Source organism: Capsicum annuum, chromosome 8, assembly GCF_002878395.1.
Source record: "Capsicum annuum cultivar UCD-10X-F1 chromosome 8, UCD10Xv1.1, whole genome shotgun sequence".
Classification (NCBI taxonomy): Eukaryota; Viridiplantae; Streptophyta; class Magnoliopsida; order Solanales; family Solanaceae; genus Capsicum; species Capsicum annuum.
The window spans coordinates 150,905,550-150,923,762 of NC_061118.1; the positions used below are offsets into that span (position 1 = coordinate 150,905,550).

The 18,213-nt window shown below is 32.9% G+C and overlaps 3 protein-coding genes across 5 annotated transcripts; 2 read left to right on the forward strand and 1 right to left on the reverse strand.

Annotated features, from left to right (window-relative positions):
* The first annotated feature begins 1,732 nt into the window (after positions 1–1,732).
* On the forward strand, positions 1,733–8,226 carry LOC107839484 (cysteine synthase). Of its 3 annotated transcripts, none has more exons than XM_016682990.2 (11): positions 1,733–1,806; positions 2,386–2,441; positions 2,532–2,641; positions 2,784–2,841; positions 3,105–3,368; positions 3,435–3,572; positions 3,674–3,725; positions 4,092–4,171; positions 4,379–4,438; positions 4,567–4,647; positions 7,937–8,226. In XM_016682990.2, the coding sequence occupies exons 2-11, from the start codon at positions 2,403–2,405 to the stop codon at positions 8,024–8,026; spliced, it is 972 nt and encodes a 323-aa protein (XP_016538476.1). In that variant the 5' UTR covers positions 1,733–1,806; positions 2,386–2,402; the 3' UTR covers positions 8,027–8,226. The 3 variants fall into 3 exon arrangements, 2 of the variants coding, with proteins under 2 accessions (XP_016538476.1, XP_016538475.1); XM_016682989.2 differs by lacking the exon at positions 1,733–1,806 and adding an exon at positions 1,853–2,208 and having other exon boundaries at positions 7,937–8,191; XR_007043591.1 differs by lacking the exons at positions 1,733–1,806; positions 4,092–4,171; positions 7,937–8,226 and adding an exon at positions 1,895–2,208.
* An 816-nt stretch (positions 8,227–9,042) lies between these two features.
* Positions 9,043–11,117, reverse strand: LOC107839485 (late embryogenesis abundant protein 47). The gene is made up of 3 exons (XM_016682991.2): positions 10,838–11,117; positions 9,687–9,962; positions 9,043–9,607 (listed from the first exon to the last, which is right to left on the reverse strand). Exons 1-3 carry the CDS (start codon positions 10,958–10,960, stop codon positions 9,374–9,376), a joined length of 633 nt encoding a protein of 210 aa, XP_016538477.1. The 5' UTR covers positions 10,961–11,117; the 3' UTR covers positions 9,043–9,373.
* Positions 11,118–13,286: 2,169 nt separating this feature from the next.
* On the forward strand, positions 13,287–15,465 carry LOC107879787 (deoxyuridine 5'-triphosphate nucleotidohydrolase). The gene is made up of 3 exons (XM_016726736.2): positions 13,287–13,712; positions 13,838–13,929; positions 15,024–15,465. The coding sequence occupies exons 1-3, from the start codon at positions 13,597–13,599 to the stop codon at positions 15,266–15,268; spliced, it is 453 nt and encodes a 150-aa protein (XP_016582222.1). The 5' UTR covers positions 13,287–13,596; the 3' UTR covers positions 15,269–15,465.
* The last annotated feature ends 2,748 nt before the right edge of the window (positions 15,466–18,213 follow it).

Genomic DNA, 18,213 nt, shown 5'->3' on the forward strand with positions numbered 1-18,213 from the left:
TCCTAAAAAATATAATAATAATAAGAAAAAATATGTCGAGGTTTTCATCAAAATAAAAAAAGAGTCCTAAAAAATATAATAATAATAAGAAAAAATATGTCGAGGTTTTCATCAAAATTGAATAATAGTAACAACATATAATAACAATTTTATTTCTTAAGAATCAATTATTCTTTTTCTCTTTAAAACGATATTCGGTTATAACTATTTACGTATCTTTATTGTGACTTGTACATAAGAGAACTTTAAATTTCTTTCTAGCTTTTGAGACAAGAAAGTGAAAAAATTAAAAGGCATATTGTAAATTTAGTAGAACACATGAATGTGGAGAGACCACATAAATTGTCAACGTACTCCAGATCATAAGTACAACATGCCGACATTCAGTAAAGAAGAAAATTAATGGAATAAAATGGAGAAACTCCAATATGCACATATTGAATTATTACTTACATCAATCAATATTATTTTAAAAAAACATTAACACTTTATTATGTTTCTATATATTTTTTGATGGCTTAATAAAGTATGAATGTATCATGTATAACATGTTTTGGATTGAGTGTATCTTCTTTTGGTATATTTTTTTCTACAACCTTACATTATTATGTTCTCATGTAAATTATAAAAAAGGTTAAATAATTAAATTCAAACTCGTCTAAGTTTTAACATATGTTTTTTTTTTTTTTATATATATATATTGAGCTTTGTTTTAGCATGATCCTTGAGTTAAAATTTTAATGTGTAGAGGAAGAAAAGTAAGAATATATAATTATATTGTTCACATTAACCATTAGAATATATTCATGTCCGATCTCATGCATGTTTCGAATTCGAATTAGTCAGATTTCAATGTGAATTTTGAACACCAAATTTCATATACTTATAATATTTAAGTGAATAATATCATCCATGACATACACCACGTACACTGAACTAGTATAGAGATAAATTTGACCAAAATACTAATAAATATAGTTTTCTTTTTTTATTTTAATCACATATTTCTTTACACAAAATTAAATCACGTAAACTAATGATCTACTAAAGCAAAATTCAGATTAATATTTATCTAACGTTCTCAAAGTGTGCATTAAAAATTAATAAATAAAAATATTACATGAGTCATCTTTTATTAAATGACAAATAAAGTTACCACTGAAAGCTTTTATTTATTCATTTTTTATGAAATTTTAAAATAGAATAAGCATTTTTTAAGACTATTCTTGACAATTTTGATTAAAAAGTTTTTTTTTTTCAAAAATGTATCTTTGAATTATTTAATAAAAATGACCTATAATTTTTTTTATTCTAGTTTCTTATTTATGAGTTTTGAAATAGATATGTTTTAAAAAGTATTTATCTGACTTATACTACTCCCATTTCATATTATTTGGCCCTATTAATTTGACATTTTTTAAAATAAAATTTTAATTCAATATATATTTTACTTAATTAATCTTATTAATGATGTTTTGGAGACAAAAATTTGTCCACTACTAATTTATGTAGTTATTTGACAATAAAAATAGTATTAAAAAACAAAAAACTCTCTTAATTTACTTAAATAGATAAAGTAAAATAAAATATTTATTTTTGATTTAGGAGCCAAGAAAAATAAAAGAGAGGAAGTACTATATTTTTGCAATAAGCTAACTTTTGTCCATGAATTTTGAAAGTAGTGAGCATGCAAATCACATACTAGTACGTAGCTACGTTGTGTACATGTAGTTGCAGATATTATTAATATCACCCATTTTTTTATTTTTTTTTGGTTCTTCTCAGAAGCTGGCAAGCATCCACAAGGTACGGCCTGTTTATTTCTCTCTCCTAATAACCAACCACAAAGAACCAAATTGGGTTCTTGAATTAGTTCTAAAATTACTTTGGGTTTCCCCATTTTGTGTCAGTTTATCAGCTCCTAGTGTTATTAGTTACATATCTTTATTCTATGCTGATTGTTGTGGAAATATCTGCTAGCCTAGTTGCATTGGATGTACATTTTGTGTTAGTTTCCTTTTTGTTGGGTATGCGAACCAAAGTCCCGAAGGGATTGAGAAGCCACGTATAAGGTGTAGGATCTATTAATGATTGTGAGGCCTGTAAAATATTAGACATACAAAGAAGTAATTGCGAGTACTACATATACATAAAAATAACCATCTTGCGTTGCGTCCTCCTGGCTCTGCCATTGGCGTATGGTTTTGGGTAAATATTTGTTGTTCCTCGTGTAATTTCCAAGTTACTCACCATCTGTGTCTACTTTAGTGTAATTTGTTAAGTTGATGCTTTTGTTGTGGCTTCACTTTCGTTAATAGGTTATATTCTTCAAATTATTAACTATGTGTAGATCTTTCCTTAGCTAGCTCTTTTTTCTTGTTGCAGTAAATCAGCTAAACGACATGGAAGAGAAGAGTGAGATCGCGAAAGATGTCACGGAAGTAGTTTCCTTTCTGAGATCTTTCTTCGTACCCGTTACATTTTCCTTTTTCAGCACCAAATCATCTCATTTAGTTGCCTTCACAATGTAGCTTATTGGGAACACCCCTATGGTATATCTCAACAGAATCGGCGAAGGTTGTGGTGCCCAAATTGCAGCCAAATTGGAGACAGTGCAACCGTGCTCAAGTATCAAAGATAGGTGTTTATCTTTCACTCCCCTCATCCAGTTTCTTCTTGAGAAGTTTTCTTTCTTCCTGTTTCTAGTGTGTGCATCACTCTTCGCTTAATTTGCAAAATCTTGAATTTACAGAACTTTCTAACTTCCAATTCTTAATATGTAGGGTTGCATGGAGTATGATCAAAGATGCAGAAGAGAGGGGCCTGATTACGCCTGGAAAGGTTGGTGAAGTTTGTGCAAGAATAAATATCAGGAGGAGAAAGGAACACATTGAAGAGATAATATGTATCGATTCCAAGTACTTTGTCACAAATTTTTATGCATGCTTAAAAATGGGGTTAAAATGATTCCCAATATATGCTCATTTCTCCTCATAGAAGTGGAAATTTTACATGTAGTTCCCTGTGGTCCATGATAATTCGTCTCAAAGGCTGATCGAAATTATTTTCTTGATTTTCAAATGCTTAAATAATGGTGGCTGAAGACGGTCCTCATTGAGATATCCAGTGGAAATACCGGCATTGGTCTTGCATTTATTGCAGCAGCTCGTGGCTATAAACTCGTGATAGTGATGTCAGCATCATATAGTCTTGAGAGGAGGACTGTTCTTAAAGCTTTAGGGTCTGAGTTATACATCACAGATCCAGCCAAAGGTATGGATGGCGTGCTTCAGAAGGCCCAAGAGATAATAGATAGGACACCGAACTGTCATTTTCTTCGTCAGGCTGTGAACCCTGCCAACCCAAAGGTGTCTTTACAAATAACTTGTTCCTTTGTTATAAAAACATCACACTTATCAATTATCCATGTGTAGATCCATTATGAAGCAACTGGACCTGAAATATGGAACTGTACTGGAGGTAAAGTTGATATTTTTATAGCTGGGATTGGGACTGGAGGCACAGTGACAGGAATTGGACGGTTTCTCAAGGAGAAGAATCCAGAAATAAAGGTTAGGTTATTTGCGAGCGGCAAGATGTAAAAAGAAAGTGGTATTGTTCTCCTTTCTTTTTGTCTTGATTTCTTGTTTTCGTTTTCTTGCGGGCAAATCAGGTATATGGTATAGAACCAGCTGAAAATGCATTTCTAAATGGAGGACAACTAGGTCAGTCAAGTATTTTCTCCCATTTGAGCTATCTCATCAAATAGATTGGAGCTGTGCTATTATCTTCGTTTGAGAAATTAAGCATTAAATGTACTATTATGCTGCTAAATAAAGCTATTTTGTTAAAGACAAAGTACTACATTCCCTTGCAGACAAAATGTGCTTTACATCTTAACTTTTCTACTGCAAAAGGTCCCATCTTTCTGTGTCCTCGGAATATCCAGCTCCATATAGAAACTAACATGTCGTTAATTAGTTCTATATAGGGAGTTTTTCCGGCTCATCTCTCACACTGTATTTCATCACTACTTTTCTGTGAATTATTTTATCATAGACTGATATAGTAATTAAATCTTACTGCTAAAGGGCCGCATAAAATCCAGGGAATTGGTCCTGGATTTATCCCACCAGTTCTCGATCTCAGCATCCTGGATGAAGTTCTAGAAGTAAGACTGTATACCATATAAATAGCTTACTCTATTTTTGTAACATGTCCATTTGATTTAGTTCATTAACAGAAGATCAAAAGTAAATTCTCTGTTGTGCCCCCTCTTATGTTTCTTGTGCTGTTGATTTTTTTTTGTTTCCGATCCATTGAGGTTACTTGATGTATTTCCCAGTATGTATCAACTTCTGTTCTTATTTATGCTCAGGTATCTAGTGATGAAGCTATTGAAATGGCAAAGCTTCTTGCATTGAAAGAAGGCCTGTTGGTAAGTTTCACTAGTCTGTAAAGATTGACTTCAGAATCCACATATTTTCTGTGTCTGCCGCTTCATCTGTGATGTGCATTCTGATATCACCACGACATACTTCCTTTTTTCTATTGGAATATTTTCAGGTAGGAATATCATCAGGTGCTGCAGCTGCTGCTGCAGTAAAAGTAGCAAAAAGGCCAGAAAATGCTGGGAAACTTATTGTGGTAAGTAAGATCTGTTCAGTAAGCTGATAACACTCATTCCATGTCGATCTCCTTAAAACTTTTGGGATGCATGTGTCGTACTTGTTTCTGTTTTTCTTCCCAGTTTTCTCCCCCTTTTTTCCTATAGTCGTTCATTCTTAGAATGTTATATACCAATTTTGTACTTTGTACTCTCTCTGGTTCATTTCATATGCGATGTAGTACTTGGTATGAAGGTTGATGCTGTCATTTCTAGTAATTGCTCTCCAACTGTTGGTGAAAAAACGGGAGTAACTTCTTACGTGTTGAATTGAAGTGTGATATATGACACAAGGAAAATGTCACGACCCGAACTAGGGCTTGGCCGTGACGGACATCCCGAACCATGAAGGCCCGGGACGCCCTTCTCTATCTTGTAATCATGCACAACATTCATATAATAAAAGAAGATGCGGAAACATGGTCAATTCTGAATTCAACATAAGTATGGAAGCTGTAGATCAACTATATCTAAATAACATCTGACTCAGTCTGCGAAATCTCTACTACATGAAAATCTGACAACTGTCTGAAATCTGGGATAAGGCCCCCAGTAGACCAAAACTAAAATAAGTGATATAATCTGAAAAGACAGGCCTTCTGGAATAAAGAAGGCTCACCAACTGAACACTGCAACTCTGTCTGATAACAATCTACTGCTTTTCTGGACTCCTAGACTGAGCCTCAGAACTTGGAGGGAGGAAGGGGGGTCAATACAGATGTACTGGTACACAAAGTATTTCAAAATAAAGCTTTTATATAAATAAAATAGTTGGAGAGCAATTTGTCAAATATCATTCATGAAATAGTTTTAAAACACATGGGCACTTTCTGTAAATCACAAATCATTCTTGTCAATGCAATAGCTGATCTTTGTATAAATTCTGAGTTAGGTGGCACTCCCCTACAATTCTGATATCCCACGGGCGGTATGGAATCCGCCATTGACTCGGCGGGGAAGCCCCCAACCCGAGTGTGCCGCAAGGGTTGGAGTTTCTGATTCTGATACGCCACACGGCACTAGGCCAGCGTAATATAATATACCCGGATCGGCAAATCACGGTTTTGGGCAATGAGTTGTCTGAACTCATGCCTTATTCGAGGAACCACCTAAGCTCTTTTTATGCCCAATTTTATCCTGTTCTGAATCATGCATTATTCTAGTTTTCAATATCTGAAAATTCTGACTTTAAACATGCATTCTATTCTGTTCTGAATTACCATGACATAATCTGAATTGGTGTCGTCACACCAAGACTTGCAAGTCCTATTTCTGAGCCATATGCATTAAGCATGATCTTTCATTTAAAACATAGTTCAGAGCACCCAAACATGCAAGCAGTATAAGAGATTTCATGCTCCGAAAGCATAAGTCAAAGCTATGCAAGAACTCTTCAAACATAAGGTGGTCATATGTTTTTGGCAAAATCCATGCACTTTTTCATTATATGTATTTTTAACATTTTTTCAATACAAACAACCCTCTCTTTGGAATTCAAGATTCATAACCAAATCATTCATAAATTAAGACACTTCGTAACATGCTTTTCAAGATACATTTCAAAACAATCTATGTCATATGATAAGTAAGGAAAAATCATAACAAGAGAAGGATTTTCACATGAATCATGCTCTCAATTCAATCATCAACATTAAACATGTACATATATACATATATCAATTCAAATAAATTTGGGGAAGGCCTAAAGACCAGTTTCGATTGAAGTTAACTCAAGTTTCGACGCTCACTAAAACTCGAACGATAGGAAAGCTTTCAACTTGACCTTGAGTTTGGGGACCTTTATGATCTCAATTCATGCTCAAATTGGTTACCACACTACATACTTGATTAACATGGAAAATTTGTATAGGATTTATGGCTTTTGGATCATCTACGCATAGAAATGGCGGTTTTCATTCTAGCCCGAAACATGGGGCGTTAGAGAAAAATATGTTTTGGGTGAACTACAATGCTGGATATTTGTTTATAGTGTATTCTGCAACTCTGATTGGACATTAACAGCTGAATATTCTTAACACCAAAAAGATGATAAAGAAATGTATGCTTAGACACATCACTGCAGACATCTTTCCACTAGATAAGAACGGGTAAATAACAGCACTAATTTTTACTGTTATACATATCTCTTTGCTCAAGAATTATTCAGGTTCTTCGCATATATGATGGAGTTGTAGAATCCACGTCCTAGTTCTCAGAACAGCGGCCAACTGGTATACCAACATCTGTATCAGTCATATAGTACTCCAATGTCCCTAGCCTCTTCATATTAGCGTTGTCAAAAATGCACTCCCATGCTTCGAGGGACTAACTTGATACTTCAAGTTCATGCATATGACATGTACCAATAGAAGCATGGGAACTTTGCATATAGAGGTCCCTTGGAGCTCACCCTAATCATTAACCAAACTCATAGTGTGATGTGTTCTCTAAACGCTAATTGATACTAAGGCCTGCGAGAAAAAAGAACACAGAAGAACAAAGTTTAGAGTTGATTGACAGGTAACCCAAAATGAGTTGTCACCAGTTACCCCGTACATGACCCCTAAGCTCAGGGAATCTGAAATCGCTGTATCTTCTCTAAAACGGAGCAAGAGCAAATTATCTAGTGGTGAGTTGTCTTCAGTGTACCGTTTGGTTTTTAATCTATGCTCACTGGTGAGAAGGTGACATAGAGAAGAAAGTATACCTTTCGTTACCCCCTCAGTGATTACCTAGTCAGAGAGTCGATGCAAACGTAGTCCTTTACGCAAGGAAATACCTGATATACTAATACTGATCTCTGCTAACTACTTGATATAGACTGTAGCTAGAGAGATACTAATGTATGATGCTAACGTGTTTTACTGGGAAGGATCAAACCATGAGAATGGACTCGTCATACAATGAGTATGCTAGAGTTAACGAACATTAAAAATAGTCTGAGTTCATGCTTTCAAAGAGACTTTTTTAGCTTGATATTCGACAAGAACTTGGGATCGTGTTGACATATTCATTCATTTGCTCGCTTTTCTCACATTTGCTCGCTTTTCACATGCAAATGATATCAGCTTTACGGTTGAAATGTATCTTGTGTGATCTAGATGTTTCTGTAACTACTTTGCAGAATTATGAGCTGATAGTTGGTATTTTGCAGCTTCAATGGCTCCTTAATAAGGATTAAGCCAAACTAACAGTCGGATAGCTCTATGGTTATAGCAAATGAACAGTTGAACACTGGACTAAAATTCTCTGTTTTAATTCTCTATGCAGATAATCTTTGCTAGTTCTGGGGAGCGTTATCTTTCCACCGTGCTGTTTGATTCCATTCGAGAAGAGGTCGAAAATATGACTTTCGAGTAACTTTATGCCTCTTTGGACCAAGAAATAAGGTATTCAAGGAAGTTATGTGTTGTAACTTGAGCTAAAACAACTAACTGTAAGCTCCTAAATTGGTGAACTATTGTTAAAGAAAACAAATATTCTTACCATTTGAATAATGTAAAGAAAACTATTTGTTTGCCTACAGATATATACCTCTCCTGTGCTGAGTGGCTTGATTAGCTTGTCTCCTTTGTAATTTACATGAGTATTAGCTTTTAAGCTCTTTTTTCTACAGTCAAAATAGTTTTTAACCTCTCTTTCTTCTCTAGGTTTCAATTTTCTCTCAAACTATTTTTTGCGGGTATTTAACTAATTTAGCTTTCTTGAAATCCACCTACTTAAATTTGCAAATTGTTAACAGACCTTAGATAGGGGATGCGGAGGACGCGTATTAGAGCAGAAGGTTAGTCGGGTAGGATTGGTATCATGCACCATAGTATGGTAGCTTAGGAAGCAGCAGTAGATATCTATCACGTTGTTGTTTATTGTGTTTCGATCATCGCACTATTTTGTGGCTGATTAGTTATCAGATTTTCTTCACTGTTTACTATTCCTTGTACCTGGACTTGCTACACTTGAGTCGAGGGTTTTTCGGAAACAGACTCTCTACCTCCCAGACCTCACTTGTGGGATTTTACTAGGTATGTTGTTGTTGAATCACTGTCGCTATTTAGCCTTTCGTTCTGCCACTAAAGAAGTCGGCCTTGATGATTTGCCAACGGCATACCGTATGGAGAAAAGCTTCATCAACAAACAGACATGTATTTATACTTTTCTTTTCTGATATTTCACTCCACCGCTTGTTGTCAAGCCAGCTATACTATTTGTATTATTCTTTCTCTCGTTTGCACATATAATTGGGCTCTTAAGCAACCGGAGATATGCAAATAGGAAATGAGAGACTACTGAGCAGTTGCACCATTTTGCAAAACATTCTGAAGATACCCAGCAAATGCTTGGAACTAGATTGAAGCAAATTCAAGAGATTACTCCTGTACAGTGTAAAGCATACATTTTGTGATCTTAGTGGCAAAAGAGCAGTAATGACCAAATACATATTCTTGAAATACTCGTGAACCTTTACACAAAGCTGCGAAAGGAAAAGAAACAGGTTCTGAGTATTATTCACTACAGATAACTACTTCTACAAGCTAAGCCTCGATAGTAAGGGCTTGTAACAATCTCTCGTGCAAAGGCTACTAGGGGCAAGGAAAAAAATGTATTTTCAGAAAAAGGAAAAGAAAACAAGTACAGAAAGATTCAAAAATGGAACGGAGAGACAGGACAGGTTTGAAGGACTAGATATAGCAGTAGTTTACTCTCATCCTAGTTTAGTTTTTGTTTCATGGGACTGGTGCTGTTTTTATCATTATTCTTTGTGCCATTAGTGGTGTTGCTAGTGCTGTTAGTTTGGTTGAGCCTAGCAGCAGCAGCAATAGAAGCAGCAACACCACCAGGACGGGTGCACAAGTTTGGATCATTCCTCAGTTCTGCACCTATCACTCCCTCTGCATCTTTGCGTGTCACTGGCTTATCTGAAGGTAACTTTGAACTTGCTTCCTGCCAAACGCAATGCAATGTCTTAGTTATACGTATGATGTAATTTAACTTACGTACACCGACAATTTAAGGTTCTTACCGCGAGGATTTCAGCCAGTTTAGTTTTTTCTTCCTCTTTGGTAAGTCTAGCATTGCGAGTAGCAGCTGACTGAGCAGCAGCAGCAACTCCACCGGGGATGATGTTGGTACGTCCAGTGGCTCTCACTTCTGCTGCCTGTATCGCTGCTGCGTCGCTGTAATCCACCGGCCTGTGTCCGGCTGTGACAACAGTGGCTTCAAGGGCTTCACCAATGGTAATGTTTGCTCTTCCCGAGACTGATTCTGGGCTTAGCTGCTTTCTGTCTTTATCGAGTGCCTTGAAGTATAGGTCATATTATGCACAAGTAAGAAAAATGCTGATTGAGTCTAGCTTATAACTACACAAGTAACTGCCCATAATACAATGACATCACCTTAATGTTTCCTTTATAAAATTGTTATCTATAGATTATTCTTTTTGTTATGCAAATAAATCTTCAAAATATAAATGAATTCTTGAGTTCCCACATCAGTCATTTGAGGATGGGAAAGTCTCGTGTTGAGCAATCCTCACCTCATGATCTAGCAGGCTTGAGTTGACCCTAAATCCATGAAGTCCATTTTCTTATCGTGCATGGATCCTTCTTGGAAATTTGTCAATTAGATGCCTAAGATTATTGACATTTGAATACTCTCCTCTTTTCAATTTCTAAAAACCACATAACAACAACAATTATATCTCAATTCCAAACAAATTGGGGTTGGCTATTGAGAATTGACCACGTACATCAGAAAACTTTATTTTCTGTTTCAATTATTTTCGCATCCTTAGATTGTGATATATTTGTAACATTTTGTTTCCAGATGTACATTTACGATGATAAATGATGTGACACCTAAGGAAGAAATATTGCAAATCGTGGTTCATGAGGTTGATTCAGTTGTTCAAGTCAATTTTTTTTTAAAAAAAATTACATTTAATAGTTTGATGTCTATTTTACATATCAGTCTAAAACAACAAAAGGAGATCGATCCTGTAGCATCATCTTCCTACTCTATTCAAATGAGTTACGCTTTACTCTGTATGCATTTACAAAGGAATTAAATGGCATGTATGTATCGAATCGTTCAACATTGTAAACACAAAAATGAAACATAGCATAACTTTTTCAGATATTATAACCAAAAAAATGTGAAAATATAGTTTAAAACCTGTCCACCAATAGAGTCAGCAACAAATTGCTTCCTAGCAACTGATGATCCTTGAACATCTTCTTGTTTAGCAGATTCATTCTCTTGCTCAGCTTCTTCCCTCCTTGGCTGTTCTTGACTCATTTTTAGTATCTCAGAAATTCAAGATTATATTTCTAAAGTGTAGGAATGAATATTTCCTTTTTAAGGAAATCAAAGATAGTAACACCACACCTCTTGTGTTGTGGTGTTATAACCTAATGTTTAGTATAAGAATGGATGATATAGCGATAAGTTTGCATGGAGAAGATAGTTTCCCACTTCACATGCATAAATAAAGTCTCTATAAAAAAGGGAAGCTAAACACGTGTTTGGAATAGATTTGGTTAGGAGTTACAAGTTAACACTGTTTTGGTGGAGACTATTCCTTTTGACTTTTTCTTTTTGTTCAAAGGGGGAAATTTTACATTTAGTTACACAATTTTTTTTTTTTAAAAAAAGGGCTAATCATTAATTTTTGTTTTTAGCAATTGAATTTTTGTTTATCCCGGTATATATGAATTAGGGAGTATGGATAATTTGCTGTAAAAATATAAATTTACATCCGAGAAAAAATTATTTGTGGTGAAGATTAAAAATGAGAAATTAATATAAAATAGCCGCGAAAGTGTAAATGATCCAAAAAAATCGTTCAAACGGAACCATGATGTTTATTATTGTACGTCACGTTACATGTGATTCAAAGGCTTTAATATTTGATACAATCATTATGAACAAAAATAGATCTTCTATGATAAGCTACAAATTAGAAGAAAACAGCCTTATAAGTTATAACATTGATAAATAAGTTTGATCTATTATGTGTGCAAAGTATAAGCCCAAAACCTTTAACCATTTGGAATAGATTTTAAAAAAAAAAAAGAAGCTTCTTACTTGATAAAAAAAAAAAAAAAGGTATAAATAACATAAATACCAACCTTTTTAGAATTAATTAAACTTTCTCCCACTTTTTTAATTATTTTACTCTCTCTCCCTATTAATATACATAACATAGCTGACATATATATAGTATTCTATGTATATGTTGGGATTTTTGTAATATATTTAGGAAATTGAGATTTTTTGTAATATTAAAAACATAAATTGTGTTTTATGGCGATTGAAATATATTTCATCTCAACTATTATTAATTGTGGATCATTTCATATCCATATACGTTTTACGAGTACTTATTTTTCCTTTGAAAATTGGGTTGATATGTAACTCATTTCAGCCCATCATTTGTCATGGTGTAGTGATAAGTAAAACTCTATATTAAGTACTACTCTCTCCCATCTCAATTTTTGCAAACCAAAAAGAATGTCATTTCTTTATAATAAAAAAACAAATTAGTTTTGAAATCTTATTTTTATATTATATAGCGATACAGACATGTAAAGTTGTTTGAAGTCACAATTCTTTTAGAAAAAATCTTAAAATTTATATCTCGTCAAATAATATCACATAAATTGAAATATATAAGAAATTATCAACCTAATAATATTAGTAGTACCACTCTATTATATTTTTTTTGGAGAGAGGGGAAGGAGGGGTCAGATCAATAGATTTATAACACAAGGGTTGATGGGGTAGTTCAGCACCTCACCCCTTAAGCAAGAGGTTGGGGGTTCGATCCCTATTTTGTGATCAATTTTCTACTGCTTAGTGCGCTGACAGTAGGAACAGAGGATTAGTCCTACGACTGCCGGCTGTGAAGATACCTTGAGAAACCCTCCAAAAAAAAAAAAAGATAAATTTATACTATTAAACAACTAATAAGCAAGGTACAGGTACCAACATGTTGGTTTGGGTTAATTACAAAAGAGTATGGGGCATTCACCATTTCAAAAACATAGTTGGAGTTAACTCTCCTTACAAAAATAGTTTGTAAACTGTGTGCTCAAATTGATTCATGAGCATACATATGAGAAGCTACCAGGACCTTTGTTTCATCAAAATCAAAAGAGGCTAAACCTTTCTTTGCAAGGATGTCAGCCACTTTATTCTGCTCCTTAAAAGCTATGTTGCATCACCGTACATTTCAACTTCGTTAGCTTTGACCTGCATTCATAAATAATAGAGTTATAGTGAAAATGTACTCTATTATGTTTACTACATTAATAATGTAATATCAACATTTACAACTTTTTTTCTTTTATAAAAGGATATATATGGATGACAATTGGGCGGGTTAGATTAAATTTGAGCGAGTTAAAATGGATCAAGATAACAAACAAATCAAGACCAAATTCAAATGTGTTTGGGTCAAAGCAGGCTAAGTACGGAGTACTAGCTTATAACTCAATTCATCCAACTTTTATAATATTTTAATTGCTTTATTTGTTATTTTATAATTTTTTAGTACCTAATAAAATTATTTTAATTAAAATATGATTGTACATAACATACTTAAATCAAAAAAAAAAAAAATAGTTTAACAAAAATTTCAAAAATCAATCCAGCTCACATATCAATTCAATTTTTAATAAATTGAAATGAATTAGATTGAAATAATATAAACGAATAAATAATCGGATCAATAATCATTTTTAAGCTTAAACGGATTGAGTTTCATTTTGGTTTATTTTGCCCTCAAACCTCAATAGAGTGTGTGTTTTTACAATGGCGGGAACTTTTGGCGCTATTCCACATTTCATGGTCAATACCCCCAGCCCTTTTATAAACCTCCACATCCAACTTCCCCCACAATCCTGAAAACCCTTTTTAAAAATCTCACAAAAATGGCTGCAAATGGCATCGCTTCCTCTGCTTTCTTCTTCCGCGTTAAAAAGCTCTCCGATAAGGCTGTTTTGCCTTCCAGAGGCTCCCCTTTTTCTGCTGGCTATGATCTCTCCAGGTTTTCCACATTTCGCAATATTCGATCTCTTCTCTAAATTTTGTGTGTCTGGTTAAATCAATTTTGGGGATTTCTGTTTTTTTTTTTAATCAATTTCTTGTCGTTGTTTGCTGTTTATGGTGCAGTGCAACGGAGACGAAAGTGCCTGCCAGGGGAAAAGCTCTAGTACCAACAGATCTTAGTATTGCCGTTCCTCAAGGAACATATGCCCGCATTGGTACCGATATTCTTCTCTACTGGTTTTTCTCATCTTGTTTCGCTTTATTTTATCTTATAATAATTTTATTATTTTCTTTCTAATTTAAAATTTGTTGGTTTATAATTAATTTTGTTGGTTCTTATATCTTCTTATTAATTAGGGAATACTTATTTAATTTTGTATATCTTTTGATTTCTGAATAAACATTTCACATTACAAAAATAGTTTTTTAGAACAATACCTAACACAATTTAAATATTATATATTACTAAAATATCATGATAATAAAATTTATCTATATTCCAATCTTATTATATTATTATTATTATTGTTGTTATTATTATTAGTGTAACTTATTGATATTATCGTTGCAGTTCATACATCAGGGGTGGAGTAAGGCGGGGCCAAAGGATTTGTTAGAAAAAAAATACTACTTTATTTTTTTTATATACATATAATACATGTTTCACCTTTTCATGTTTGTTTACTTTTCATATTTTGAATTTTTTTAATGAAAATAGTAATCATTTGTTGATAATTGTTGATAATATTATATTTAAAGATGTTGTGGCAATTGGCACACAATAATGTGGTAATTAACACAACACGTACTGTTTTATCTGTGATTTAGGCATATCCCACAATTTCGAGTAGTAAATTATTATCTCCATTTAAAAATAATTGTTACTATGTTTTACTTCTTGAGAGTCATTTAAATTAATTTTTAAAGTCAAATTAAATTAAATTAATTTCATGTGTTAAAATTAATAGTGAGATATTCAAATGCTTTATAGAAAGTACTATAAATTATGATTTTTCCTCATTAATATAACGAAAAATATAGATTTTAAAATGTTAGTTAAAGTCTTATACTGATAGACTCTGTATCTAGAGTTCATATACGCTCAATTTGCATCCTTTTTTCGGTGAACTATAGAAGGGCGGCCCATTTTCCTAACACAGTAATTTGGTTTGGTGTTCGATAGTTGTAATAAGATAACAAGACTGATGTTCTTGATTTGTTATAGGTCGGATATTTGAAATTTAATTTTAAAATTATCTAGAAGATTAGAGGCTAATTAGTTTGTGATTATGTTTTTTTTTTTTTATAGCTCCAAGATCAGGATTGACCTGGAAGCATTCTATAGACGTTGGGGCAGGTGTGGTTGATGCTGACTACAGGGGACCAGTTGGTGTTATACTTTTCAACCATTCTGATGTTGATTTTGAAGTCAAAATTGGTGACAGAATAGCTCAGTTGATCATTGAGAAAATCATCGTGCCAGAGGTTGAGGTGGTTGATGATCTAGACTCGACGGTCAGGGGCTCTGGAGGCTTTGGATCAACTGGTGTTTGAAAACTTTGGCTTTAGTTAGAATCATATTGGTCACACTATGTTTACTAGGATGTTCTGGATATGTAAATTTTGCTGCTGCGCTTGGCTTGGTGCTTTATGCTCTATCAATGTTGAACTCAGTATTTCCTAAGTGATAGTATTTGTTTTAGTATGCTTTTTACCATTGAAAATTAAAATTTTTGGGAGTTGGAGTTTGATTAGTTTTTTTTTTTTTTTTTTTTAGACTTTTGCAAAGACTTGTTTAAATATAATTTTAGATCTTCATGTTTTAAAAATTATCAAAATCACCAACTTAACTAATTTACCTACGAGATATAACCAAATGTGATAGTTGAAAATGGGTGGATTAAGATTTGGGAGGATTTTGAGGAAGGAAAAATTTGAAATTTTGTTCAATTTTTAGGTCTTTTATTTATGAAAGTAGAAAGGAATGAGCAATGTGTTAGTTGAACATTTAATTTTGATTGTTGGTTGAAATTAATAGAGTGTTTTATAAAAATAAAAAAAATAAAATTATTTGTAACAATAAATAAAATTGAAATTAAAGTTGGAAAAAGTGTAAATAAGTGAATATGTGTCTTCACTTTTTTAAAATTAATTTAAATTAGATTTGAAATTCTCATGGTCAAACATTTCAATTTTCATTAAAGTTAAATAATCTTTTGAAGAAAAATAAAATCTTTATGGCCAAATGGGTCCTTAATTTTTGATATGAGTTTAGATTCTTTTGTCCATTTTCCTTGCACGTCGGCTTATCTATTGGTTGCATCAGGTCTAGTGCTCAATTGAAAATTATGAAATAAGTTGTCGAATCAACCACAATATGCGCTACTCTCAATTGAAAAATAAGCGAAAAAGATAGTATTGCCTAAGATGTAACATAACCAAGACATCTCATTTGGTTATCTAACATGGAGAAATATACATCACAAAGGAATACCAACTAACATTTATAAGTAAGGGATAGAATTCTTCACAATATTACATTAGACTACAAAGTTCAAGTCAACAAAGTTTTTGCATTTGATAGCAAAAATTACCCATACTACCGAATAGTTTTAGTTGGGGCAAATTTTGTACGGTTTGGGTCGGGTAGTTTGAGTTGGGTTTGGATTGGATTTAACATTTTAATGAATTTTGTTTCAACCAATAGAAAGCTGCCAAGTATTTAATAAATTTTTTAATTATGATTTTAAAAAATCGTTAGTTGAAAGTAGGGGTGTGCATCAGTCGGTTCGGTTTTATGTATTATCGATTTTCGTTTTTTAAATATGCTAAACCAATAAGCTATTTTTTAGCGGTTTTCGATTTATCGATTTTTAGTCTTTAACAGTTCGATTTTTGGTTTAACCGATAAGAAAATACTCATAAAATAAAAAAATTAGTAACTAACATAAAAAGAAATTGAATCTTAGTTGCAACCAAAATCCTATATGATGTTTTAATTTGTAAAAATCTTCAAACTTGAACTAAATGTTTGTCGGAAAGAATTAAGAGTTTGTATGATTGAAATAATATGTTTGTTAATTTGTAGAAGTAAAAGAGAAACTAAGATATATATATATATATATATATATATATATAGGGGTGTGTGTGTGTGTGTAAAATATTAATTTAGTATATTCTTATTGGATTATCGGTTTACCCAATAACCCAATAAGGAAAACTAAAATCAAACCAATAACTCAATAATTTTTTTATAAAACCATTAAAATATCATTAACCCAACAACACTAAACCAATAATATTTTTATCGATTCGATTTATTGATCGGTTAGATTTTTGAACACCCCTAGTTGAAAGGGTATTTTTGAGCAATAAAGATGGATGGAGGGGTATTTTAAAACCAATTTTATTACTTGAAGAATATTTCTGACCCTTTTTTTTATTTTTTTAATCATGCTAGTTGCAAAGATATTTTTGAGCGATAAAAGGTGGATGAAAGGGTAATTTGGACAAATTTAATACTTGGAGTCTATTTATGACTCAATAGATTAACTGGGGGTATTTTTAAACCAATTTCAATCTTTGAAGAATATTTCTAGTCCTTTTCCGAAATATAAATTCTAATCATTTGTTGTCAATAAATTTTGTGATCAAATTCCACTAGATAGAATTTTTCAATATGAAATAGTCATTTCAAATAGTGTCAAACCACTCTAAAGATTGGACAAGGAAATCACATGCATAAGAGCTAGCTTTGAATTGTCGCTACTGTCATTTTAGTTCAATTTTTACAGTATCAAGGTATTCAAAATAAACATACAAGTAACTCCATAAAAAATGAAATTTATAATTTTAAGTAAGACAAGTTGTCTGCTAGAATCTTATAAGTGATGCCATCAATGATATCAATTGAACCAATTCAATCTTTGTTATCAGAAAAATTTGGACCCCATCGAACCTGCATAGAAGAAGTCCCTTCTTAAGATTATGGTTTACATGAGTTGATCCAAATGCTTAAGTTGAAAATTTCAGCAAATTAACTTGGTTGCCTGAGGTGTTTTATTTCATAGTGATTTTTGTCAAGTAACTTTCTTTCCATGAAATAGAACGCCAAATCAATAGTAATAAATTGCTCCATCATTAAGTAGGGTTAATCTAATTTAGAGAATTGGAAGTATGAAGTTTTAAACATGATTGACTCACTACGATTTTTTTTTCTTTCCATATCTTTTGTTCTCCTGATGAGATGTAAATTATACCACTATTCCTGATATCATAAATCACTCTGTGATAGAAAAATACCTTGATATCATTCAAAAACGGTTTTCATGTACTGGAGTCCTTATCTCTTAAAGGATTGGTGTAGCAGACTCCCGCTTTGTTTGCCGATTGAAGAAAGCCTTACGTGATTTTCAACCAAGGAGAAAGGTCCTTTCTATTTTATTAGTCAAGTGAGCTAGCTGCAATAAAAAAAAGCTCTAACGAACAAAAAAAAGGAT